The following is a 27,224-nucleotide window of genomic DNA, read 5'->3' as shown; positions in this document are numbered from 1 at the left end:
AAAGAACTCAGAAAAACCGCAACTGTGGGTTTCTGTTTGAAATCTCTGAATTTATCTTGTGAATCATGTTTGCAAACCTAAACAGTGCCAACATTATGTGGCACCCCACAACACACTTAAAAGGAGCTCTAGGTATTTCAGCTATTACAAATACTAGGGATAGTCACTTCTGAAGTTCTCCAAAACTGATATTCTAGTTTTAGACGTTGTCAGCATTAGACCAATTTTGCTACTGCTGTCAATACAAAGAGACAGGCCTTCTGTCCCACAGAAGCACAGGATGGATTTATTTGAACCAGTACTCTTATTAATGTATTAAAAGCAAGAAAAAAAATTGTGTTAGATCTATTTTGAATCTTGTTTTGCATTCATACTTTTTGGTTACTTCCTGAAAACTTGGATTCTCGTTGGTTAGCAATTATGATGACATTGAATAATTAAATGTTGCATTTACACTAGAGCCCTCTGGTTTGCTACTCAGGTGGAAGCTATGTGCATTTTAAAGGACTTGAATAGCATAATATGGACTTACTTACTGCTTATGTAGTGACTTCCACCAGTTCAGTGATTTGATTTTCTTTAAAATTTGAAAAGCAAACATGTACTGATTAATTTTTTATTTATTCTAAATTACGTTAACCTTACTAATGTACCTCCTGTGTGCTTGGGTCCCTAGCAATCACCTTTCTTGGAGTAGGAGAAAGATGGATTTCTTTCCCTTCACAAAAGGGTCTTGAGTCTGTTGCAATTCACTGGAACTATTCCAGGGGGTTGAATGAAGCATCTGCAGCATATGCAATCCTGCCAACTTCAGTTTCAGGGAGGATGCTAGAGTTTAACCAGTGACCAGTTCTCCAAGGCACAGTACCATTTGATTAGGACAAATTTATTGCACAGAAAACAAATCCCTAAGGTTATATTCCAGCTGAGCTAACCAGTTCGTTAATAACCATCTTTCAAAGGTGCCTGGCAGGTATTCAGATTTTTTGGTTCTCTGTTCCAATATAAGCATCTGTTAGTTTTCTCAATCAGGACTTTCATATCCATATTTCCCAAGCATCGTATCTGTTAGATGCTGCACAATTATCAACAAGTCAAAGAGCTGGTTTGCTTGGGGCCTTTAGTTCTCCTGAGGCTTATGGAGCCTCCATCTGAGCCTTTTTCAATGATCATTGAGCCACTTCCATCTTTATTTAAAAAAAAAAAAAAGAAAGAAAGAAAGAAAAGAAAAGAAAGGTTTTTGGCGCTATCAGTTAAGCCATGAAGAGTGTCTCATAAGTACGCAAAGCTTACCTCGAGACTCATGTATACAGTATTCCATCAGAATGGAGACCTAAGGCTGTGTCCAAAGTTTGTTCCAAAGATGGCTTGAAAATTAACCTACACCGCTTAATCGATCTGGCTGGTCTTTTCTCAGCCTAACACCGTGCAAGGGGAGAAAAGAAACTGCATCCCCTAGATTTATCAAGAACTCTTCTTTATTGTATTGACAGGACCCAAACCCTTTGTTATTTTCACTGCCCCAAAACAGACTTTCAAAAAGTGAAGCCATTTGTTCACAAAAAGTATCTACATGGATAATGTCTTCCTCTATTTCCAACTGGCCGGTGCTTCTCTCCAACTGAATACAAAAGCTTGCTCCTGCAGAATGCAAACACCCTCTGCCTGTTTCCAAAATGTGCTCATATCAAATCTCTTAGGTTGCATTGTGGATAAAAATGCTGATCTTTGTCAAATACTATCCTGGCTTGTACCCATCTCTTAAGCCACCTGCCAAGTTCAAGAGAGTAATTTTCAACCTTCTGGAGGGGAAACTGTTTCACAGTCATCTCCAATAAAACCCACGCAGACACAAACCCAGAACAATTCCTAAGTGTGCAGCAAAAGATATCTCTAATAGTTGTTCCATGTGGATTTTGCAGTCTACTTTCTCTCCCTTGCTTTTGGATTCCCCACTTAGCACTGCCTTGAAATTGTAAGGGAGCTGAAGAGCCGTCTTGTCCTTCATGCTCTCACAAGAGCACAGGGAAACAAAGGACATGTTTCTCTTCCCCAACAGATAACTGGTGTTCAAAAAAAAAAAGAGAAAAATCTGGTATCTTGCACCCATGCTGGTGACCTCTTCAGGAGTGCTCACAATAGGGTACATAACTGTGCCAATTCTCTTTACCAGATCAATCATAAATACCCGGAGAGAAGACTACTAGTGGCAGAGTCTTGTGGAGCTCTAGCACCTTACCTTCCTGTAAGTATTTGGCTAATGCTTTCTCCGTGTTTTAGAGAGAGAAGAAAACCAAAAGCATAACAAATGGTTTTGAATGTTGCTGTACCCCATTTGTGTGAAAGAGAAATGGAAAAATAATTTGTATGATGTTGTATGGGGAATTTCTGGACTCCTGTAGCATTGTATTTCATATAATTAAGCGGTGGCACACATGCGAGATGATAATGTGATTTCCTAGATGTGAGGGGATGGAACAGGAAGCTTGCTATAAAGAAATACTGCTGCTTCAACACAAATGATAGTCAACAAAGCATGGAAAAAGTTCTTAAAATACTTCTGAGTTTACCTTGGAATGAGATAATGCAGCCTGTCCTCATCTACACTGCAAAATAGCTTACAGTTAAGCTTACTGTAGCTCCGGCTGAGTTAAGTGAGGGGGCGTTCTATCCACACTCACAGACAAGCCAAACCCTGTTTGTACCAGGTATTTGTAGACCAAGTTGAGACATGCAGGACGATTTAAAAAAAATTAACAGCTGTTACCACAGTTCTTCTGGCACACAAGAGCTTTTAACCTCAAGGGTGACACCCATATGCATGGGAAACAGAATTTAGTCAGGAGCTAGCTAAACTATGGAACTTCTGAAATGGATTAAAAAAACAGAAAAACTTCAGCACAAAATGCATCCCATCTCTGTTTCATCCCCAGTCTTGCTCAAGTATTTAAGTGCTTTCTTGAATATAAAATAATAAAAGAACAGAGCTGAAAGGACTCCAAAAGGTCTTCTGTTCCCTCCCCCAGTCCAGGGGAGGATTATTCCAGTCTGAACCATCCCAGCCAAGCATGTTTGTCTAACCACGTAAAAGTGTTGGAGATCCCAGGGCTACTCTTGAGTAGTTTGTTCCACTGTTTAACCACTGTCATATAGATGCTTTCCTGTTTCAAGGCTTATAATATTTTTTTAGATTTTTTTTCTATTGCTGAGAAAATGTATTAACTTGATTTTGAAAGGTGTTCATGTACAACACTGCTTGCTACTTGTAGAAATATCAGAAAATAGTGTCTCTATGTGTTGGAAAGAAATTGGCGTAAGTCAGATACTGCTGAGTAATAATATTTGGCCTCTGCTGTTTGGTAGAGACTACATTCTGTGTGGTGTTTTGGCTTAGTTGCATTTAGATTTTTTGTCAAATTTAGAAAAATATCATAAATTTAGCTTAATCTTTGCTACCTGCCCAAACCAATTTACTATTTAATTTCAGCATTCCACCCACGGGAATCAAAAATCATGAGGTTGACCCAAACATCATTACTGTACCTTTTTTGTTTTGTTTTAAGGAAAGCATCTTCATTGTAACTGCTCCCCTCTGGGGAGGTGTATATGAGAGTGGTGACAGCTTCCCCATATCTATAGGCTAAGGTATACTTTAAACCCCTGCTGCTCCTTCGCCATAGTGATACTTTCCGTTGCCCAGCATTTTAATCTTTTCCACCAACCCTCAAATCAATCCTGTCCTTTCTGTTCACATATCAGCATTCCCCCACCAGCTTCTCCCCTCATTCTCTTCCAGCTCCATGGGGTCTTCAGCCTTCTCTCAGATTTGGTATTGCAGGAAGAGAATGGGGGAAGGAGGGGTGAAGGAACAGGAGTATGGAGCAGGTCTTTGTGCTCTCTTATGAGAGGCATCAGTTTCTGAAGTAAGGTTCACATTTATCCTATTTGCCTTCCCCAGTAACTGAACAAGTAGAGGAAGACGGCCAGTCCGACGGTGTATTTTTCTTCAGGCAGGATGGAAATTTGTGACTTTCTTGAATCTGGAATTTCTTGCATCATCACCAGGCTGTTCCCAGCCCTGGTCAAAATTTCACAATTCATTTTAAACGAATACCTAACCTGCATTGTTGCCAAGTTGTTTGCCACCTTTGACGTTGAAATGGCTAAGGACAGATCCTTATGGTAAATCAATTACTGATACTTTGCGATAGCCAAGCACATCCTAAAATATTACAAGTAGTTGTAATAATTCAGCAGGAAATGATTGTGTGTTTTTGCCAGTTTAATGTTCTAAAAGGGCCGCAGTTGTGTGTGTAGTAACACAGCATACTTTATTCCATACATTATTAGGACTCTATTTCTATGCAACATCCTCACCAGTAAAAATGTGGAAAGCTGTCCTTGGGTTATTTTGTGATAAAAATCATTGTTTGAAATCCAGAGTATGTGTAGGAATGTAAAGTATGTACCCAAGGACCACATATGGATTTATTTTATTTAGCAAAAATCTCTCTCCTTGCTTTCAGAAGGAGATTCGTAGCTCACTGGTGCTTTCTATGCTGCAACAGATGCTAATGGAAGATAAGGCAGATCTGGTACGAGAAGCTGTGATCAAAAGTCTTGGCATTATTATGGGATACATTGATGATCCAGACAAGTATCAACAGGTATCATTCAGGATTGAATGCAGTACTTTGGTTATTTTAGTACTTTTCATATAAATTAGGGACAGTTATTCAAAACCTGTAAATTACACTAGCTATTCACCATAACTAAAACGAGAATTACATTTAAAGGGTATGGATGAATGTAGCAATTTTATTGATATCCTATGTAGCCATTCCCAGTGTAGCAAAACTACTCTAGCTTTTAACCCTGTTTCATTCAAGGATAAAGTTGGGGTGATTTACCCAGTACATCTAGAGGATCAGGCTGACCTAACAGTTAGATTGTAACTGCTGCTGCACACTCCCTCTCCCTTTTAAAGTGGCTAAAATAAAAGTTTATTCATATGCTCAGGTATCAGTATTACCTTGGATAAGCCTCCTGCAAACTCAGAATTTTATACTTCATTCGGGTTCATTTCTAGATCATTCCCATTGCAAGGTGAGGCAGAAGAGTATGGAAGAATCCCTGTATCAGTGTTGTATGGGATCAATACTGTTACATATGGATGCAGTAACTAGAAAAATACCAAGTTATAGTAACCTAGCCTGTGTGTTCTTTCCAGTCTGTGTTTGTATCGTAAGGCGATTTCTCAGTATGAGCTATGGGGAAATTGGGTAAAATGTGACATTCCTAATCCATGTTTGCTATGTTCTGCCAGGGTTTTGAACTGCTGCTTTCAGCTTTGGGAGATCCCTCAGAACGAGTTGTTAGTGCAACACATCAGGTATTTTTGCCTGCCTATGCTGCCTGGACTACAGAACTGGGGAATTTACAGTCTCATCTTATACCTACGCTGCTTAATAAGATTGAAAAACTACTCAGGGTAGGTGTTCAGGGTCCACTGTATTTGAGTTTTCTGTGTACCTTTAACTGATGGACACACTTCAGAATTGAAATACATACCATTTATTATGTTTAAATAGAAGAGCCATGTAGGTGACACTGTTCATGTTTAAGAAAAAAATGTTTAAGAAAAAACTCCCAAATGCTTTGATTTATCACTTTCTCAGGTCCTAGAATCAAAACAGGCTTTAAGTAAATCACTGACTTTTACCAGAAAATACAGTTTTGAATATAGCACAGATTTTTAACTAAACAACTATAGCTTGATTGCATCTTCTGTTTGATTTCTCTTTTCCTTTTCCTTTCTTGTATAAGTAAAGGCACACAAGTAAAGTCTTATTACAGGTTAGAAAGCAGTGTATCAGTAGTGTTCCATACATACTTTTTCAGAAATCCTGAAATACAGGGGTGATAGAGGATAAATGGATGCCTAAACAGCACATCAGCAAAAAAAGTATGAAAAACCCTAATGAATCTTTCATGCATGTTTCAGGAAGGAGAGCATGGACTGGATGAACATAAACTCCACCTGTATCTTTCTGCTTTGCAGTCCTTGATTCCTTCACTGTTTTCACTGGTGCTACAAAACGCACCTTTCACAAGCAAAGCTAAGCTCCAAGGCGATGTGCCACAGATAGAAGGTACACAGTTCAAACAATTCTATGAAAGATTGTTTTCTTTGCAAACAAAGTACAGATATTAAAATGATTTTGAAGCATAGGAAGAAATGTAGGAACAGTGTATACCTGACATTAAAGTAATGAGATTTCATGGGTATGTGAGATTCTCATGTGGAAAATGTAATGCAATAGGCTTAAACCATTCCCATTCGTACTCTGCTGTTGTATGTTTCTAACCTGGGTGTCCTTGCAAAAGTTCTTCTGTGCTGTGGATTTGTATATCTGAGTCAGTGATGGATATATAGATATAATACACCTACTATGAACATGTGAGGCTTTGTCATGTCCTCTTTGTTCCATTATCCCATATTTGGAAAAATGCATCAATTTTCTGAGAAGTAGGGTCAGCCCTAGATAAGTTACTGGCATAGAATTCAGCTCTATTAGAATCATTGAGTTAATATGATTAAAAATGGTTAGCAGATCTACATGGACAGCAGAAGAATGAGGAAGTTCAAAATGGCATCGATTCAATCTAAAAGAAAATACATTGCGTCTTTCTGAAATATTTCAACTCAGCAGCAGTTGATGCTGCAAGGTACAGGCAGAGCATGGTCTTTGCTCAGAGCAGCTATGCAGTTTGGGTATGTTGCTCACATAATCTGGTGACTTTTTTGAGGCTAAAGACCTATTTTGCTCCATGAGCCATCAAATGAATTCTGAAAAATGTAAGCCACCTTTTCTAACGCAAATATTACATATTATAAAATGATAGATCTCTAAATGATGTTTTCATGTATCCAGATTTAATATATTTGTCATTCTCCCCTTCTGTATTGAAACCAGTTAAATTAACTTATTTAAAAAGAATCATCCTTATTTTTATAAGCATTTTCTAAAAATAAAAAGTTCAGAAGGCAAATACAAAGCATTCCAAGTTGGTCTTCCTGAAGGTTTCTCTGAAAGAATAGCTCTTTACTAACAGCCAGAAAAAAACTTTTAAATCCTTTAAAGTAGCTTTTGCTGCCATAGTCTCTTCTGAGTAAAACACTCTAGTGAAGTGTTAAACTTTTAACTAATAGTGATTCTTTCAGCTATTGATTAATTGATTACCTACACAACAGCTTGATGAGAATTGAATACTTTCAACCATCTCCCAGACTGAAAAGTATGCTTAATTACAAGCATCTTAGGACTTTTCTTGATTATTGCTATATAAGAAACATGTAATGGTATATGATGTGTTTGGATAGTTAGCTGTATACAAACAATAACTTTATGTAAACATGCATAAATGGGTAATGTTTTAGGTGTAAAAATAGACTTTGGGAAGTTAACTGTCATAGTGAAGTACATAACTGTTAACTGCTCACTGATATGGTTCAAAGATAAACCTTTCCCCTGCTGAAATTGCTAAGTTTGGGACATAAGGTATTCTACCATTTGTCCTTAACAAAAGGAGAGAACGTAATACCTGGACTTCCCATTCATCTGGTAACATTTGATGGAAGCCTAAGCATGCTTTTGAGTTGAGCTATAGAAGAGAGATCATATTCTCACAGTTTTAACATTTTATGTTTGTATCTGTGCTGTAGATCTGAGAATATTAAAAGTACTCATGCAATTTAGTTAGCATTTTAATACTGTTCTTAGGCTAGTAGTTTTGTTGTTAGCCTGTAGATCCACAGAGTTCTCGATAGCGCCTGACCAAAGTTCTCCTTTGTCCTGTTGTTTTGTAAATTAATTTTATTTGGGTAATGGAATTATAAAATGTTTGGTTATCAAAGCATCAAATTATCTTTATATGGTATATAGAGAAGACATTCATTTGTGGCTTAAAGGATAGCACTAGGTATTGAGAGACCTAGTTTTTTATTCCTTGTTCTACTGCAGAATTGCTGTGTCATCTTTATCTCCATTTCTCCATCTATTATAAGAATTATGCTTTACAAAAAGTTAAGTACTTTGACAGTGTTAGAAGTTCAAATCACTGTGCAAATTTGATTTAAAAATTCAGTTTAATAACTAGCTTACATCTACCGACATCACCTCAAAGTTACTTTTTCGTGTTTTCTTCGTGGCTATTTCCCTTTGCTATTACAGTGACTAGGTTCCCACGGCCTGCATCACCTCTGCAAGATGTAGCCACTATTGTTGGAAGCCGTGAACAGCTAGCAGTGTTGCTTCAACTTTATGATTACCAGCTGGAACATGAGGGTACCACAGGCTGGGAGACTTTGTTATGGGTTGTCAATCAATTGTGAGTTATCCTCTTTGTCCCACAATCCAAATTTTTCATGTCTTGTAAGCAATTTATAAATGTGGAAAGTGCAAGTCATCTGTTTTCTAATATTTTTACTATTTTTTTTTAACTTTCTATACCTTAAAATGGAATTCTCAGCTTTTGTCAAGTTTCAAAGCCAAATGTGATCAGGAAAATACAGCCTTTTAAGCGATCGTAAACGATATTTTTTTCTAAAAAGTAGCAAAGTGCATAAAGATCTCTTCACGATCTAGAAATTAGGCGTGTGCAAAGTATTAACTTCAGATTCAGCAATTCGGAGGGAAAGTGATTCAATTCGGTTATTTGAATCACTGTCCCAATTCGATTCGGCTGAATCGGAAGATATTTGGCCATGGACTATACAGGCAGACAGTGCTGGCAGGAGCAGCCAGACGAGCCCTGGCTTGAGCCAGCAGCCCCAGGAGAAGTCATGGCTCATCCAGCTGCTCCCCCAGCTGGCCCCCTGCCAGGGTGAGGCAGGCAGTGCTGGCAGCCACAAAAGAAACCACGGGGGGTGGGGGAATTGAACCGGGAGCTGGGAGGATTGATCGGGGGCTGGGGAAACTAACAGGGGCTTCCCCCCAGCCCCTGCAGCTTGTCCTGGGACTGCCAGCTCAAGCTGTGGCTTGTCCACCTGCTCCCCTGGCTGCCCCACCCTGGGCAAGGCATGCAGTGCTGGCAGCCCTGGAAGAAGCCGCAGGGGCTGGGGGAAATGATTGGAAGCCGGGGGATCAAACCAGTAACTGAGGACTCAAACTAGGAGCTGGGGGAAAGCCCCTGATCATTTTTCCTAAGCCCCCCATGGCTTCCCAGGGCTGCCAGCACTACCTGTCTCACCTCTATGGGGGAGCAGCCGGACGAACCGCAGCTTCTCCTGGGGCTGCCGGCTCAAGCCGGGACTCATCCAGCTGCTCCCACCAGCACTGCCTAGTGCCTGCCTGTACAGTCTATGGCCGAATCTCCGCATCGCTCTGAATCGATTCGGAGGCTTCTGATTTTGAGTCAGAGAGATTAATGGGTCTCCCAATTCAATTCAGAAATTCGGCTGCCAAATTGGGCCGAATCTCCTCCAGATCAAATCGGCTACTGAAGCTTTGCACAGCCCTACTAGAAATACATTTTAAGTGACAAATTCACAGTGTTTATGTGTTCAAGTGCTAGACATTATTACCAGGATTAGAACTGGAACGATGCAGGATATTGGTGTAGGAAGAGCAGCACCTGTGTAAGGGTTATCAGAGAGAAGAAAAAGAGGTGGCTAGCTTCTAATGTGCTTCTGTTTACTGTTTTTAGGCTACCACAGCTTATAGAAATAGTGGGCAAAATCAATGTTGCCTCAACTGCTTGTGTCCATGAGTTTTCCAGGTTTTTCTGGCGTCTTTGCAGGACATTTGGGAAAATATTCACAAACACTAAGGTAACACAGTACTTTATCTAGCTTGGACTTAAATACAGAAATATGTGGTGTTTGGTATTGTGTACATGTAGCAAGAGGGCATGTGAAAGGCACTTTACATAATTCCAGTATCAAAAATTGCTGACCCACGCTTTCAGTTGCAGTTCTTAAAAATGCTCCAGGCCTTGTTCTCTTCTTTGTCTTCACTTCTCTTTGATTTAATTTGTTTCTCAACTTGCATTATTGCTCAATCCCTGATTGTATGGTTCACAGACTGCTATTCTGCATTGTACTGGGGGAAGAGTCGATTTAGCCACACTTTTTGGCGCTTCCTTTATGAACATGTTAAGTTGGATAGTTTACCTAATCCAAATATAACATTAATTTTCTATCTGAGCATTATATTATATAGTATATTTTGTGTGCTTCATCTAATTTGGTGTCATCTGTGTCCCTCATTAATATTTTATTTAAAATAAGTATTCTGCTTTTTCAGAATGTTTTAACAAATGCAGGATCTATAGTAAACAAAGATCTGATTTTTTTTTGTGACCCCTCTCATGGGAGGTACATGGGGAGGGGGAAGGAGGGTGGGTTGTGGTGACCCTGTGTCCCCAACAGTACCCCGGTTTAACAAAAGGGTACAAACAACTCAGATTTGTTTACACACATGGGCATTAGAGTATAATCTGTCATGTAACCCAGGAAACCCTGCATGGAAACCTGATCAAATTACCCCTTGTCAACAATGCAACATAAAGGCCTAATTCTAAACAGTCTCACAAAGATCCTTTGGGGTGAGAGTCTTCACCTTGTGCACAACCCAAGCTGTTCCAGGTGGTACAAAAACATTCACCACTTCAGTGCACCCTCTTGGTGTTGGGGTCTAAGTCTGTCCTTCTCCCAGCTGCACTCAGACTGGGCCCCTCCACAATCTATTTCGGTAGGACATCTTTCAACTTTTTCAGTGGTGCTTGAAGCATATCAGGGAGCAAGGCCTTTCTCCTGCTCCAACCACTCTGGCTCCAAGCAAAATGACCCACATATTACAGTTCTTCTTTCCCTCTTCCCCTCCTGCTAGCCTTCAGAGCAGCCTTGGGGCAGTAGTTCAACCCAGTTTCCTAAGTCTGGTTATCCTAGGCTTGGGGTGGTCCCACCTCTCTATGTTTAAGCCCTACCCCTGGGTTGTAAAGGGTTAAATATTTAAAAGATTATATATGACTTGGTCAGTAAAATAACTGAGCAAATATATGAACCTTGATGGCAAGCTAGGGGAGATTATTCTACCCCTTTCTAGATAACTTGTAGTGAATTTTTACCCTAAATCATTATCTTACAATAATTTCCTTTCTAAAAGGTATATTTACAAAAAATGATGCAGGTTCTGTGGAGTCAAAGTCAAATAAGAAATTAGTTTTGGAATTTTAATTTAAAATCACTTTTATTGAGCCCAGAAAGAAAAGCCTTGCATTTTTTATAGATTTTTTTTTATTTAGCTTATGCTTGCAGGAAGAGTTTTCAGTAAGTTTGAGGACAAATCAGCTGAGATACTTGACTCGGGCTGTAAAACTTCAGCGTTTTCAATTTTTATTTGTATTAAACATAATTATTGTGACTCAAGCTTAGATGGAGCCAGACAATGTGAATTCCTGAGAGACTTCAGCACCTGAGGTCTAAGAATTGATTGTACCTTGTCTACATCACTTTGTACAAGGTGCTCAGTTATAAGCAGGGAACCTGGTTTTCTCTGATAAAAATTGCAAATTCTCTGATTAAAAACCCTAAAATCTGTGATTAAAATGAAACACCACTGTATGTGTATATGTGTGTGTATATATATGTTTCAGTTGAACACAATGTTTTATTGATATAGTTACAATTTTAAAGCAGTTTGGATACCTACCAATGCCTCAATCACTATAACAAAATGAATTCTAAATACCTATAAATTAGGTATTTGATTTTGGGTTTTTTATCATGGAAAATCAGAGCTCTCCCTGCTCCCATCACTCACCAAAACGCAGATCCAGGCCCCTCGCTCCCAAGCCCATGGCCCTGCTGGTACCTCTGACTCCCCACTCCCAGCCATGCTAGAGAGGACTGCAAGCTGCAAGGGCTATGGGGCCAGGCACCCAAGTCTACAGCCCCCTACTCCTGCCAGCATGGGACCACACTCCCCCTCCCCTGTGGGTGGCACAGCCAGAGCAGAGCTGTGGTGGGTGGGGGTTGGGTGTAGGCTGCCTGCTGCGGGCTTAGGGCTCTGTGCCCTGCTGCCCTCCCCCAGGGGCCTCTGCAGCCCATCTGACCCTGCCGGCATGGCAAGCCAGGGCAGAGGTCCTGCCCGCCAGGGCTGCAGAGGCTCCAGGGGGAACACAGCAGGGGGGGAGCCCAAACCTGCAGCGGGCAGCCCACATCCACCTCGTGCACAGATCTGGGGGGGTCACATGCCACTCTCCACCCCTACCCCTCCAAAGTACATGCAGCAGTGGAACTGGCCCCATACGCACACCCCCATACGAGCTGTCTGCGTCTCTGTCCCACTCCCCACCTGGCCCCCGCAGCTGTGCATGGCACTGAGCCCCTGTACCGCCCAGGCTGGGCAGAGGCCCCAGTCCTACCCAACTCCCTCCATATGAGGACCTCAATTTGCCGCCACCCCCACCCCGCATCAGACTTACCTGTAGGACGTGCTCTCCAGGCTGCCTGGCAGCCATGTGCATGTGTGCATGCATAGTGAAGGGCTTTGTCTAGGAGGCAGGAAGTGGCACCAGCAACACTGGCAGGGAAGAGGGTGGGCAGCCAGCACTGAAAGCAAAGCAGCGTTCTGCTGCAAAATGTTGCCTTCGCCTATTTTAAAGCATTGTTCTCTGTGTCTTCAGAATTTCCTCTGCTGATTACTTAACTCTTTAAGAAACATGAATGATTTGATTTATGAAAGGTTTTCTTCAATTTGGTTTATACCCATTCTATAGGTAAAACCACAGTTCCAGGAAATCTTAAGATTGTCAGAAGAAAATATTGGTGAGTGGTGTGTTCATTTTTGTCTGTGTAAAAAAAGAGGAAAAAAAGTCATTTTCTGAACTGAGTCCAGAGTTACTGCTTTTCTCTAGAAGTGTTCTATAAGAACAATTGACATTTAAAGTCTAGAATCCAAGGGCATTTATACACATATGTTTTTGTACCCAGACTCGCCTGAGATCTTGCACATTGGAGCAGACTCGATTGATTGAGTGGCAAAATGTGCATCAGCACACAGAAAACGCTGGTGGTATGCTTTTGAACTAAAATACCTTCTATGTGTGTTGGTTAAAAGTGTACCGCTGCCATTTTCTGCACGCTGATGCAGATTTCGCTGCTTATACAACTGCAAGCAATGCAGCATCAGGCACTTTTATATGTAAAAAAAAAATCCAAAGTTTGAAAATGAAGTTTAATTTTAAATTGACAGTGCTGCCTATTTATCTTTTGTTCTGCAGTCTTTTCCAAATTTTCCTGCCACCTGCTTAAATTTAAATGCCAAAGGAAGCTATTGATTGTTTAGTACTTTTGAAATGTTAGACCCCTTACTTGGATAATTAAATAAGGATTTTAGACACCCACTTCGGAAAAATTTTTGTTTGAGTCTCCTAACTGGGACAGTCACCTTCCCATTAAATTGATCTAAGACTGGTACAGATACACACCCAAACTTCCCACCATTAGTAGTGCTGCTGTACTGCTATTATGATTGGTAACACTGGAAGCTGTTTTCAGTATAATTAAATGTGGTTAGAGGCTGTCTAATGGTACAGTACTGTACGATTCTTTAGAGTTGGAGAGCTTTTCATTAGCCGTTCCAGTGTTCCCAGCAATGGTGTAATTGAACTAGTGTGAACAACAGCATGGATTTTTTTAAATAAAGAATCTCTTAGTGCAGATGAGGTTTAGGAATAGCAGCTATATCTCTTCTTAGTTTTGCTGCTTTGAAGCCTAGCATGTCACTGGAACACAAAGCTGTAATTTAGTTCTATTCCCTGCTAAAATGTTTAACAGTTTTAAATAAAAGTGTATGTGTGGGTAAGTTGCCCTAATATTGATTATTCTTAATGGAATTTTGATTTAACTTTTTCTGATAGTTCTATCAATGACTTTAGATTCCACAGCAGGAAATAGAGTGCTGACAAAGGCCACAGTTCCCATCTATGCAACAGGAGTCCTTACATGTTATATTCAGGTAACAATATTTTTTCAAAAACAAGTAAGATGTCTTGTTTTTTACACTGGAAATTTGCATTTTCTCTCTTAAAGACTTTAGGATGACTGGCTCTACTGTAGTCGAGAAATTCTCATACACAGACATTAATTCCAGCTTCTACTGTAAGTGTCAGATGAATTGAGTTATTATGAACTGTAGCATAAACAAGGCTCCTACCAGTCAGACCTTTTAATGTGGTCCTTTATAATTTATATAGAAAAGTCTGTGGTCTTCCAAAGAAAATAAAGGAGAAAGTTTCTTTTAAACTGATTTAAGAAAACAAAAAATGCAGGTTTTATTCCTGTATAGATCTTGAAAGACTACAGCTGAAACTCTTTATAAATGTTATGAATTAGTCATTCACTGAATGTGTGAAGCACCAGTGGCTTTATTGATTTACCATGTCTTGCGTATTTTTTCCTATTGTGGGCTGTTTTCTGTCCTTCTGATTGTTGCCTGGTATCTTAAGTTTTTACTGAGTTCTCCTCCACAAAAAAAACAAAAGCAACACATTCTAAATATAACACTTTTTACAACATGTGACAGTATCCTTTAAGAGCGTTAATGATTGAAGGGACATTTCAACAGCAGAACATGATATAACAATATCAGAAAGCATTTATTAAAAGTATATTTAACTTATTATATTTAAAATATTTCATCAGTGCAGTTTGATGTTGCTTTTACAAATTGTATGGTACTAGCTTTGGCAGCAACTGCCAGTCTTATGCATTTCTTTATTATGTACAATATAGTAGCGCTCTTGCTTATTTGTTTAGCTGGAATCAGGTGTCAGCCTTTAAATGCCAAAAAGCTTGGAACAGTTAATATGGAAACAAGCAAGTTTTGGTATATTGTTGTTGTAGCTGTGAAATGCCGTTTTTAATATTTAAGGAAGACAAAGCCTTTACAGCACATCCTTCTTCTGACGCATGCATGCTAATAGGAAAACTTTAATTATAGATCGTTTGTTAAATCTCTACAGGTTACAGTGAGTGGACAGTAAAAAATATATCCAGAAAATTAACTGCCTTCATATTCTTACTCATTTGGTTTCATTGAAATGGTGTTGAATTATCTTTTGCAAATGAATTTCCCTTATTCTGAAACATAAAAGTGCAAGCCAGTTAAAATCCTTTCTTTTTTTATTCTGAGAACTTCTTGTCTTTAAATCTTTAACCAGCTTTTTTGGCATAACTCAAAAGATGCAATTTATGTTGCATCATTTCTTTTAGGAAGAAGACCGCAAGCTGTTAGTTGGATTCTTGGAAGATGTGATGACTATGCTTTCACTCTCTCATGCTCCTCTTGATAGTCTGAAGGCTTCTTTTGTAGAACTGGGGTAAGGAATATACAGGCAACCCCCGCTTAGTGCTCTTAATTGGTTCCAGAAAAACAGGGCATTTAGCAGAATAGCATTAAGCGAAACCAATTTTCCCATAAGAATTAATGTAAATAAATATAATTTGTTAATGTGGCTCCCCACTAGTACTATAAAATCATGTAATTTGGACATATAAATGTATGTAAATGGTTTATTTAACACTTTGAAACAATGTCCAAAATTGCAAAAGAAATTAATAAATTATGTACAGGTTCACTTTCACTTTGCACTTTCTGAAGCCACCAAAATCACTCTTAGGGCTTCTTTCAGCACTTGAAAGAGTGACAGAATCAGGGCTGTCAGTTCCAGGGGTTTTTGAAGAGCTTGGTTGAGGATTTTTTTAAGGGGTAGCTGCAGGGATTGAAGCAGATGGCGACAGAAACAAACTGGCACTAAATTGCACAATGAGGGCTGTGCGCCACTGATGCATTGTGGTGCTAGTGTACGCTCCGTGTTGCCAGCTGTACAATGCCTGTGAGCATTATAATGAAACTTGCTGAGTGTTAAGTGGAATCGGGTATCAATGTAAAACGAGCATTATAGCAAAAGTGTTAAATGGGAGGTGCCTGTAATGCAGAATAAATTTTTAAATGTGTTTCTTGAAAATGTTATTTAAAAAAACAAAAAAAACTGGAATAGTTCAAATAAGATGAGCACATTTTTATAAACTGAGCTCTAAAACTTAGATAAAAAAATGTAATGTTAAAATCAATATATAGGTAGTTCAAACTTTTAAGTAGTGAATTCATGTCTGTGATTTTAAAATAAATTGTCAAATACAAATTATTTGAGTAATTTGTCATTGGATTAAATGAGAGTTTTAAAACAAAGTGACTTTCCTGAAGTTTTGCAAAGAATATGCATGCAACCCATTTTCCCCCACCAGCAACCACAAAAACTGAGTTAAGATGCTCCCAAAAGTGTTAGTCTTCAAAATGTCATGGCTGGAAACGTTGAAATTGGGAATGTTGTTTCAGTTTGTAATAAGGTAGGCCTCTGTATGCATAGATAGCATTACATTGACTTCTGTTTTCTTTTAGTGCCAACCCAGCATATCATGAGTTGCTGTTAACTGTACTGTGGTACGGAGTTGTCCATACTTCAGCTCTTGTTCGATGCACAGCTGCTAGAATGTTTGAGGCAAGTAATATAAAAATGCATATGAACAGCTTGAAATTTCAATGCGCTACTTTAAAAAATGTATATTATCTGAATACGTGTTTAATCTGTTCTAAATTTTAAAAAATGTTTCTGAACAAATAGGTTGTGTACTGTGTGATGGAGCAGGAAATCATTGTGTTGCACAGTTTTGGTTCTGCATCTGTATTGTTAATAGCAGACACTTCACTGAACAGAATTGATGCTTTAATAATTTGTGGTGGTAGTTTTCTTCTGCTTCTGATTTCATTATTAGATCTGACCTCTGCATGCTGAAAAATGTTCACCGATTAAGAGAAAGCATTGCTGAATTGTGTTCAAGCCAGTTAATTATATTTTTTAATGAGATCCAAAATGTGCTCAAGCATTCAGAGTTTCATAATGACAACTGTAACCTCATTCATGTTTTGCTAGTAAACACTTACTGGATTTGATTTTATAATTCACAAGTTAGCTTATATTCTAACGTAGAGGTGCTTAGTCCCCGGGCCAGATCCAGCCCCCAACACGGGGTCATCCAGTCCTAGGGGCCTCCCCACAGGTCCAAAAATTTGGCAGCAGGTGAGCAGTATCACCAATCCCCTGCTGCCAAATTTCTAGACCTATGTGGAACCCCATATGCTGGCGATCATGGCCTTGTCTGCTAGATCAGGCACCCAGGGTAGTGTGGAGCTCAGTCCCAGCCTGCAGGGTCTGGCATAGGTGGTGTAGGGCCTGATTTGGCCCTACAGAGTCAGAAGATTGAGCAGTACTGTTCTAATGCTTCAGAATAGTAGCTTCAACAATTTCAGTAACAGCAAGATATCTGGGTATTTTGTCTTTCACACACCTGAAATATGTATTATTATCACCATGCAACCAGTTTCTGTTCTTTGTATATGTGATTCTGCTACTTTTCTATGAGCAAATGCCTTGATTTACTGTGGGGTTCTTCATGGATATAGGATTGAACCCACTTGGATCCAGTTATAGGATCAGAGTAGGCCAGCTCGAAGTAAAGAGAAAATTTGTATTATTAATTGCATTTATGTGCAGCTTGTGTATCAGATGATATGTTATCAGTAGCTCATTGCCAGCTACCATAATGTTTTTTTTTTTTAAAAGATCTCTTGCTGAACTGAATAAAACAGTAAAGCTTTTCCAATATTTGTTTTTTCTTTTTTGATATATTTCCTTTGGGGGTCCAGATTTTGAGTAGCACTCAAGGCAAAAAAAGACTTCTGTTACAATAATAGAATATAAAGATCCCCAAATAAAATGCGGCCCATTGCTGTTGGCCCTGTACATCAGGTCCTACTTAGTACAGTAGATTTAGGACAAATGGAATAGAAGTAACCATGAAACTAAACAGGCTCCAAAACCAAAAAAACCCTATATAGTTTAAGCATGAGACGATGGTTCCACTGGAACAGAAGTTAAAAGACCTGTTGTATGACCTGGGTTAAATTGGTCTTTATGCTTCGGGTTCTTCCATGTTAATTTGGCCATTTAACACACCTTTAATGATATGTAATCCCTCACATCATCTCATGTTTGTTTGTGCCTTTGACACAAATAGAATAGTAATGCTTAGCTTTTCTTTACTTGGCAAGTCTTTGAAAGACCTCAGTAATCAAGTCACAAAGAACTGTTGCTTGAGCTTCTTCCATCCCCCCAAATTGAGGGATAAAGGAGTAGTTAATTCTTAAGAAGCCTTTTAATGATGTCTGACAGATTTACTTTCTAATGTCCTTATTTAACCTTCTCTTGAAGCAAAATATACATATATTCAGTTTTAGAGATTTCCCTTTAAAAAAAATCCCTTTTATGGGGATTCTTAAATGGCAATAGTTTGCAAGTAGCTATTGATTAATGACAGAGATCTTTACATGATAAAAGCTCTAGTTCCTCCCTTGGGAGGATTTCCTTGGCACAGGTACTATGCTTAAGACTGCCTTCAGGATCATAGGAAAGGAGGACTAGAAGGGACTTCATGAGGTCACCTGGTCCAATCTCTTGCTCAAGACAGGATTATTCCTGACTAAGCCATCCCAGTGAAGTCTGTCCAACTTGCTGTTTAAATTTTCCGCAGATGGAGAATCCTCAGTTTCTCTAGATAGCCTGTTCCAATGTTTGGCTACTCTTATAGTTGGACTCTTCAAGGACTCTTGCAAAAACCTAATGTAGGAGGACTGGAACTGTGAAGTGGGGCAGGTCAGTTGAGAACTTCGTTAGTCACTGTAGAGTAGCAGAGCAGTCTCTGGGTAGCTGAGACAGACTGCCATGGTTTAAGCCTAAATGCTAAGTTAAATTAAGGATCCTCGGTGTCTTCAAGATTATAAGGGCACAAAGGTGACATAAAGCCACTTTAATACCCATCCCATTTCCCTCAGCTTGCAGGTCCTATGCTATACCGTCTAGGCTTTCTGTGTTTTAACAACTACAGCAAGTAGGTTTACAGTGGAATCAGATTACTTGGTAAAAATGTAGCTGTTTTAATCTCACTATAAACTAATGTGCTGTATGTTATCTAACATTGCCCTTTCAGCTGGTACTTTGCTTCTAATTTAACATTGATGCAAATAAGTTTGATTGGTACTGGTTTGAACACAATGCATGTTTAGCTGGGCTGCGAGCTTTGTTGGTCTGTGTGGTGGTTTTAATTGAATTTGGCTTACCATTCAAATGTAACACACAAAATAAAGCATGTTTTTTGGCAGAGTAAACTCTCACAGAACTGAGATGGCATTTAATTGTATACTAATTACATGAATCCCAACTTCTTTCTTGAAACAGTATATTTGCTTAAGATTTTGAGGCTGTTTTCAGATGACCTCATCATACATAATCACAGAAAGCATTAGTATTCCGTGTAACAGTTGTGGGAAATCTTGATGCTTTTGGGGAGTATTTTTAGTATTAATTTTATAATCACACTTCAGACTAAAGGAAAATTCTATATTCATATCAGTGTAGCAAGTTATGGAGTTGCTACACTATGTTATGCTATTTTCTATTGTAATGTTAAAAAAAGATCCTGCCTTATGCATTCTGTCTCACTCTGCCTTATTTGATTTCAGTTGAGCAGTAAAATGCCCGAGGATTATGGAATCCATCCAACATTTTATTTCTAGGGCAGACATTTGGAAAGCACATTTCTCCCTGTATTGCACCACTGATTTCTATAATAAAATGTGGAATCAGCGAATAAGGGTTTTAACTTAAGCATACAAGTATTTATTTATTGAAATGTAGAAATGTGTTCTGAAGTACCACTATGAAAAGTCCCAGTACAGGCGATTAATAATATTCAATATGGTAATAGGGTATTACTTTCCCTATTTCCTAGCCTTGTTCTTTTATCTGGTTTCACTGTTTGAAAATGACAAGAAAATTGGTTTGCTACCACTGCCAATGTGGGGGGTGGGAAATAATATTGATATGATCGGAAGACATGGCAAATTTCTCCCCAAACCTGCAGGTTAGGATTCTACATTTGTTTATAATTAATGAATCAAGTAGACAGTAAAATACTTGCAGCATAAGATAGGAAGCATATTTGCTTTCCTTCTACCATATAGATATTGCAAATAAAATACCCATTTGATTGACTCCTTGAAAAAAATGGGATTTCTCCTTTAGGATTTGCTGTCCAGGCACAGAGACTTCTATTTGCTTAACTATATTCAGGGAAACCACATGCTAGGTTCTGAAAGAGGAAGTAATGTAGATCTTCTGGAGTGATTGTTAACATTCCCTTATGATATCTGAATTTGAAAGGATTTCCAAATATTTCCGGGTGAAAGGAAGAATTGGTTCACCATACTGTTTGTTTTTCAAATTTGGGATTCATTGCAATAAATAATTTCTGATCTCTTACATAGAGAGAGTTTTGGGAAGTATTTGAAATCTGATAGTGCTGATTATCAGATTGTTACCTGCATAGACCAGCAAGGACTGTTTTAGGATGTGTACATACTGCTTAATGGCTGCTATATTTAAAGTATTCCTAAAGGATTGTACTGTAAGAGAGTGTAGTGGTATCTGGAAAAGTGCTTGCTTTGCCAAATAGAAAAAGCATTGGAGGCAGAGTTTGTGTTTGTAACAGTGGCCTTTCCTTCCTGTTTGGAGCTTGAAAAAGACCTGCCTTCTCCCTGGCAAGGCAGTTTGTTTTGCACCTGTCAGACTTGCGCTGGCAGTACAGTGCAATCCCATTAAGTTGAAACCTGTTCATTTACACTTAAAGTCCAAGTCTGACTTGCATCCTTTCAGTATTTAAAATGATCTAGTCATTAAACCACATATTGAACTTTAAGAGCTCAGTTGAGTTTTAGAATAACCAAAAATATAGAAATTGTACCATACAAGGCTGCTGGAACAGCTCTAGATAGTTTCTCAGGCGTGTGCTGACTGCCTGGCCGCTGGAGCTTTCTTCATGCTCTCTGCATATATAAAGCACTAGTGTAGCAGTATTTGCTTAGCTTCTAATTTTGGTTTGCTTTTTGTGTTTTTCTTTCTCTCTTGGTTGTGCCGTTCTTCTTCCCATGATACTGTGCTCACTCTTTCCGTGCATCATCTGTGATACCCCCCCCTGCTCCGACCACTCAGCTGTTGGTGAAGGGGGTACATGAAACTCTGGTTGCTCAGAGAGTTGTTCCTGCTCTCATTACTCTCTCCAGTGACCCTGAAATGTAAGTTTCCTGACTGTCTTATACATCCAGCATCTCTCTTAATACTTACCAAGAAATAAACATCAGTTTCAATAGCTATTCCAGCATCAGACTGGGACATTTTGGAAAAGGAGTTGAAGTTACTCCTTTTTAATTGCAGGTAATATAGTTTACTGCAATATCTGAAGTAAAGACAGTTTTGCAGTGGCCACACTGTTAATTTTAAATATGAATGAACATACAAACTTTAAAAAAAAATCACGATTTCATGTTTCAAATCAAGCACTACTTAATTCCGAAATTCTTTCGGTTTCTGGCCTTAGTAGCATTAAGTTGAATGGGAAAATATTCCCTCTAATGCTACACAAATTAAGTATTTTTTTTCAAATTAAACTAAAGCCTGTAATATTAAACTACAAAGTAGTCCAAATGCACAACTGTGATCTCTGTTTAAATAACTAGTACTTCAGTATCGGATCATGTTTTTGTGGGTCAACATTCTGATGTAATATTTCTTTAAAGTTGAAGAGGGATGCTTTGCTAATCTCACTAACAGGTTGTTACCTGTAGGTGCTAGAGCATGAACGAGGAGTCATAACCTTTTTAATGTCTTGTGTGGATGACTTAACCAAGAAAGACCAGTGAGTTTGCCTGCCCATCCTCAGTCACAGCTAACCCAGTTCTCCTTCCAGTTTACCAAACCGTTTTTTATTGCATGTTGACTGGTTTACAGCTGACTCTTCGAGGCATGAGTGAAGCCTTAGTTGACAAGCGGGTTGCTCCGGCCCTTGTTACCTTGTCCAGTGATCCTGAATTGTGAGTTTCTGCTTGAGATTGAGTTAATCCTGTCTCTCTTTTGAGCATTTTTCCTGGTCTGCTTTTTTTTTTGTTTGTCATTGCTAGAAATTAATCCATCTTTAAAGTACTAATTTTGAACTTGCATTATTTTTAATTAATTTAATTTGTAATGTTTAAACAGCTTAACCATTTTTCTTTTTGTATAGCTCAGTAAGGATAGCCACAATTCCTGCATTTGGTACCATCATGGAAACAGTTACTCAAAGAGAGGTGAGAATCTTGTATATCCAACTGTTGCTCGATTTTTACAAAGAGATGAATGAGCTGGACAAGTACAGTAATTTATTGATGATCTCCAGAGCTGAAGAAGCTGTTGATAAATTAAGCTTCTCGGTTATGTTGGAAAGAAACTGCCAAGTGAAACTTATGATATAAAACTACAAGAGAAAAGAAATGGCAGGTAACTTTTCTTGTGCTAGGAGTCAGTCTCCCAACTGATTGCCTTCTAAAGTGATTCCCAAATGTAGTACAGTAATACAAAATGCAGCATGAGAGAAGTCAGTTGACAAGCTGGGAATGAGTAAGTTGCATTCTGGGGTTTTAGTGATAAATAAGCTTAGAATCTTGTTAGGAAAAGGTGTTAAATATTTCAGTAAGGCACTGGCACTCTTCCCTGAGTGAACCCTCTTTATTAGGAGGGTAAGCAAAAAAAATTTATAACATTTTTCTACCTTGTTCATGTGCACAGAACCGAACATAATGTAGAACAGTAATGTTCAACCTATTTTAACATTAAAATGCCATTCAAAGATTAAAAAGCCAGTCAAACATTAAAATCAGAAATAGCTGCATTTGTACCAGTTCCACATGTGCCATGAACTGTGAGATCTGGTTGCCACAGGCTTTGGCCAGAGCTACCACATTTGCACAACTCCAGATCTGAGCATCAGCACTGCTTGTTCCTTCCCTCTGCTGCTGAATTCAGAGAATATGTGAGGGGCTGTGGCAGGCATTCCAGTGATAAGCTGTTCACATGGGCTTTGTGCAGTGTATCTGGCCTGCAAGCTGCACCCACTTACAGGCCACATCTGGCCATAGGTTCAAGTAGGAAGTAGGTTTAAATAGGAATAAGTAGGAAGAAGAAAAGAATTGCTGCTCAGCTAGATCAGCCACTGACCACCTTGTTCCAGCCTGTGGCTTCAAAACCCGGTTCCAAGCCAATGCAAACCAGGTGGCTTCAGCACACCAGTGGTGGGGGGGTGGGTTTCCTGAGCTTGACCCAAGACCAGGCAGCTGGGAGCTGTGCCTGTGTTGCTGCCACTCCTTGCAGCCATCCACTCCCTGGCTGGCTGTTTAAATAACTAGTACTTCAGTATCAGACCACGTTTTTGTGGGTCAACATTCTGATGTAATACTTCTTTAAAGTTGAAGAGGGATGCTTTGCTAATCTCACTAACAGGTTGTTACCAGTAAGTGCTAGAGCATGAAACGAGTCATAACCTTTTTAATGTCTTGTGTGGATGACTTAACCAAGAAAGACCAGTGAGTTTGCCTGCCCATCCTCAGTCACAGCTAACCCAGTTCTCCTTCCAGTTTACCAAACCGTTTTTTATTGCATGTTGACTGGTTTACAGCTGACTCTTCAAGACATGGGTGAAGCCTTAGTTGACAAGGCACATGTGCCATGAACTCTGAGCTCTTGTTGGCACAGGCTTTGGCTGGAGCCACCACATTTGCACAACTCCAGAGCCCAGAGATGAACATCAGCACTGCTTGTCCCTTCTTCAGGGACAGCTTCTAGCCTGTGGGGGGCTGTACTAGGTCTGGGCAGCTGGAAGCAGGGGGCGAAGCGGGGAGAAGTAGCAGCAGTGTGCACACAGCTTTCAGATGCCTTCTTCCAGAGTAGCTCCCCACTAGCTGGAAATTGCACCCATGCTGCAGTGACAGTAAGGCTAGCAGGCAGGGAGAAGAAACAGCAGTGGCAAGGGCACAGCTGGCGGCTGTCTGGGCCCAGCACAGCTCCTCACTGCTCATCCCTAGCACATGTACCAAGAATAGGCAGAGCCCTTGGGCTTGAGCTATATGTTGCTAACCCCTGAGCTAGAAAATTAGTATTTGATAATCTAGTGCTGAAGTTGTATATAAAATAAGATAGATGGTTTTGTTTTTAACTTTCAAGTGGTAATTACGGTCTTAAGGAACCAATAATGAAATCTAACTGGGCAGTATATGAATTGTTCCTCTTTTGTTTTGGGTGTTAAAACAGATGGTAGATCAAAACTGTTGATCATGTTCACAAGTTTGCAGAGTTAAATACTAAGAGCAGTGTTGGCTTCATTCTGCACAGTGTCTGTATAGTAAGTGATATAAAAAGGATGTGCTGTTTTCTGCTGAGCTTGCCTACTTCCTGCAATTTCAACATGTTCTTAAATCCTAAAATAATGTGTTTGAGAAAATGTGAGTCATCACTGACTACTTACTCACAAGTACTTGGGAGATGGATAAGTAACTATTTTATAGTTTGGGATTCATGTTAAATATGCATTGAGATAAGTCCTTGCTCACTATTATAAACCTGCCTGTGGAGCAGAGTGGTAATACCTTGTCTAAAACCTTAGCACAGAAAATGCCCAGAGGAACTTTACAAAATTTAAAACAAAGTTAATACTGTTCAGTTTTTTTCAGTTTGAGAGTAGAAAACATTGCCAGCTTATATATTCTGGTTTTCTCTGAGAGCCTAAAAATGCTTTTACTACTTTCCTGGTCTTTACTCAATAATGTATTCAGAATCCTATTTAATGTTGTTAATACAATACCTACTTTAGCCTCTGACCCATGTGATTTCCCACCAAATTAAGTATCTAGTATTAAAAACAGTGATGGGAGCACTTAATACTTTAGTATTAATAAAATACGGGGGGAAGCTAAGAGTAAAAAGAGAGAGCTCTTAACTTCCTTAATAGCTGTTGAAAGTTTAAAACGGAATTAAGCAAATGATAGACAGGAGAGCAGGTTATATGGGAGTAAATTAAACCAAGTAGACTACAGCTAATTCTGTGTCAGTGACCACAGGTTACTTATCAGTATTCTGTCTGATATTCCTAAAATGGAGGACACACCGTGCAATTAAAGTATCTTGTTGCAGAGAAGAATTTCTACATTCGCAGAAAACCTCAGTTTTAAAATATGAATAATTGAAAATTGATAGAGCACCAAAAGTGAGTGGCGTCAATGTTTTCTGATGACCAAGCTTTTTTGTATTAACCTTTACTTTTCTGTGAAATTTAAGCTACTGGAAAGAGTAAAAATGCAATTGGCTTCTTTCCTGGAAGACCCTCAGTATCAAGACCAACATTCTTTACAAACAGAGATTATAAAAACATTTGGAAGAGTTGGACCTAATGCTGAACCAAGATTTAGAGATGAATGTAAGTTTTATTCCTCACTCTCGTTTTAATTGCCCCTTAATCTGCACTGGTTTTTACAGTTTCCTGTTTTGGAACTGTGCTCCAGAGGTTTTTGTATTTGATTATCTTACACAACTTTTCAGTTGTTACTTTGCTGTTTTTATTCTTGGAGGAAAATGCCTACATTTTACCAGTTGAAAGTCCTAGTAAATGGAGGGAGTAATGAAAGTGCCAAGGGGCTGATCAGTGATCATTGAAGCCCAGTGAAAATATTTTTACCAACTTCTAATAGACTTAGTATCAAGCCTCAAATTGCTATCTTTGTTTAAGAGCCTTAGATTTGTGACAGTCCTAATAAATATCTTCTTTAGGTCTAACACAGATCTACAAGATAAAAGTGGGTTTCTTTAGAAAGGACGAAAAAAGGCAAATGGTTTTATTCACAGCCTTTAAATCTAAGAGAGGGGAAAAACAATGACGCCCCTTACCTAAAGACAACAAAGTGAAAGTAAAAACAGTATTCGGTACACTTCGTCATAAGACTAGCTAATAGACTTTGTAGTATTTATGGAGACAATGTGTGGAATTTGAATAATAAGGAATCAATATTGAGAAATATGTTCTGTAAACTGTAATCCTTGCTTATTCCAAAGAGATATATTTCTTAATTTTAAGAGCTCATATTTGATTATCACTTTCTTTTAAATCTATTTACAACACACAAATTAAACCCCAGCTAGTAGTCCCACTAGAAAACCATCATTTACCAGATGGAATACATTGGTATCAGAAGCACCTTGTGATTTTTGATCATAATAGCACTATGGCAAATGTTGGTAAAAACTTGCTTTTTTTAAAGTGATTTACAGTACCTTACATTAACAATTTGATGAATTTAGGTTAGATTTTAGGTGCATTCCGTTTACATAACAGAATAGCAAGAAAGGCTATATTTTTTATGCCTAAAGGCTGCTGCAAAAATGACATTTAATTTTAAATTAATATAAGAAGTAACTTAGAAAAGAGTTTTGACTCGTATCCTTACTTTTCAGTTGTTATTCCTCACTTACTCAAATTAGCCTTGGTCAACAACCAGCAGTCTGTGGATTCCAAAAGACTGGACATCGCTACCCATCTGTTTGAAGCCTACAGTGCTCTTTCCTGTTGTTGTATCCTTGAGTTTGGTTATCTTTTTAACTGGGAATTGTTTTCTTTCTTTTGCTTTGAATATTTGAGATATAAAATAGTAGCTTTCTGTCTTTGTACCTGAAATTAGTTTGAAGTAATCTGACTTTTATCAGTACCTTTCTTTAAAGAAAGTCGAGTATAAGTGGGTGGATGCATGAGGCTAAATACATTCTTCACTATTTCCCTTTATTTTCCATCCTTTTTATATTCTGAATATGGTGTGTATAGACTGATTCAGTATTTTTCCATGCCCTTTTCATCATTATTTTACTTTTTTACCTGTTACCAAAATAGCAGAGGGAATATTGGCACTGTTAGATAGCAGTGGGTGAGACCCAATTAAATTCCAGACATCGGGATTTTTGTTGTTATTTTAATGACAATGAAATCTTTAATAAAATTATTTTAGTGACACAGGCATATAGTAGAATTTTTCTATCTTCTCTTTCCCTCCCCTGTTATACCCACTTTCAGGGATAGATCTAGGATTTCCCGAAGTGGGTAGTGAAGGAGCAGCAACCTGCACTGCATGTATGGCTGTACCTCTAGTTTCCACCTTCCTCCATCCCCACTAACCTTCCTCCATCCCCACTAA

General features: G+C 38.8%; 1 protein-coding gene across 6 annotated transcripts in view; it reads left to right on the top strand.

Moving 5' to 3' along the window:
* Nucleotides 1-27,224, top strand: part of RELCH (RAB11 binding and LisH domain, coiled-coil and HEAT repeat containing) — a 130,439-nt gene that overhangs the window by 82,648 nt on the left and 20,567 nt on the right. For 3 of the 6 annotated variants that reach the window (XM_090039315.1, XM_090039313.1, XM_090039311.1), the window contains 14 exons: nt 2,174-2,245; nt 4,527-4,667; nt 5,327-5,491; nt 6,005-6,152; nt 8,235-8,391; nt 9,709-9,832; nt 12,784-12,832; nt 13,945-14,024; nt 15,281-15,387; nt 16,470-16,569; nt 21,175-21,257; nt 22,241-22,304; nt 25,324-25,462; nt 26,494-26,610. In XM_090039315.1, coding sequence (XP_089895441.1) covers nt 2,174-2,245; nt 4,527-4,667; nt 5,327-5,491; nt 6,005-6,152; nt 8,235-8,391; nt 9,709-9,832; nt 12,784-12,832; nt 13,945-14,024; nt 15,281-15,387; nt 16,470-16,569; nt 21,175-21,257; nt 22,241-22,304; nt 25,324-25,462; nt 26,494-26,610 — 1,546 coding nt within the window. Of the gene's footprint in view, nt 1-2,173; nt 2,246-4,526; nt 4,668-5,326; nt 5,492-6,004; nt 6,153-8,234; nt 8,392-9,708; nt 9,833-12,783; nt 12,833-13,926; nt 14,025-15,280; nt 15,388-16,469; nt 16,570-21,174; nt 21,258-22,240; nt 22,305-25,323; nt 25,463-26,493; nt 26,611-27,224 lie in introns of all 6 variants that reach the window. The other 3 variants (XM_090039314.1, XM_090039312.1, XM_090039310.1) reach the window with 1 other exon arrangement.

This window comes from Crocodylus siamensis, chromosome 3 (assembly GCF_052110815.1).
Source record: "Crocodylus siamensis isolate JL-2025a chromosome 3, ASM5211081v1, whole genome shotgun sequence".
Taxonomy (NCBI): domain Eukaryota; kingdom Metazoa; phylum Chordata; order Crocodylia; family Crocodylidae; genus Crocodylus; species Crocodylus siamensis.
This window is presented reverse-complemented; position numbering and strand designations above follow the sequence as displayed.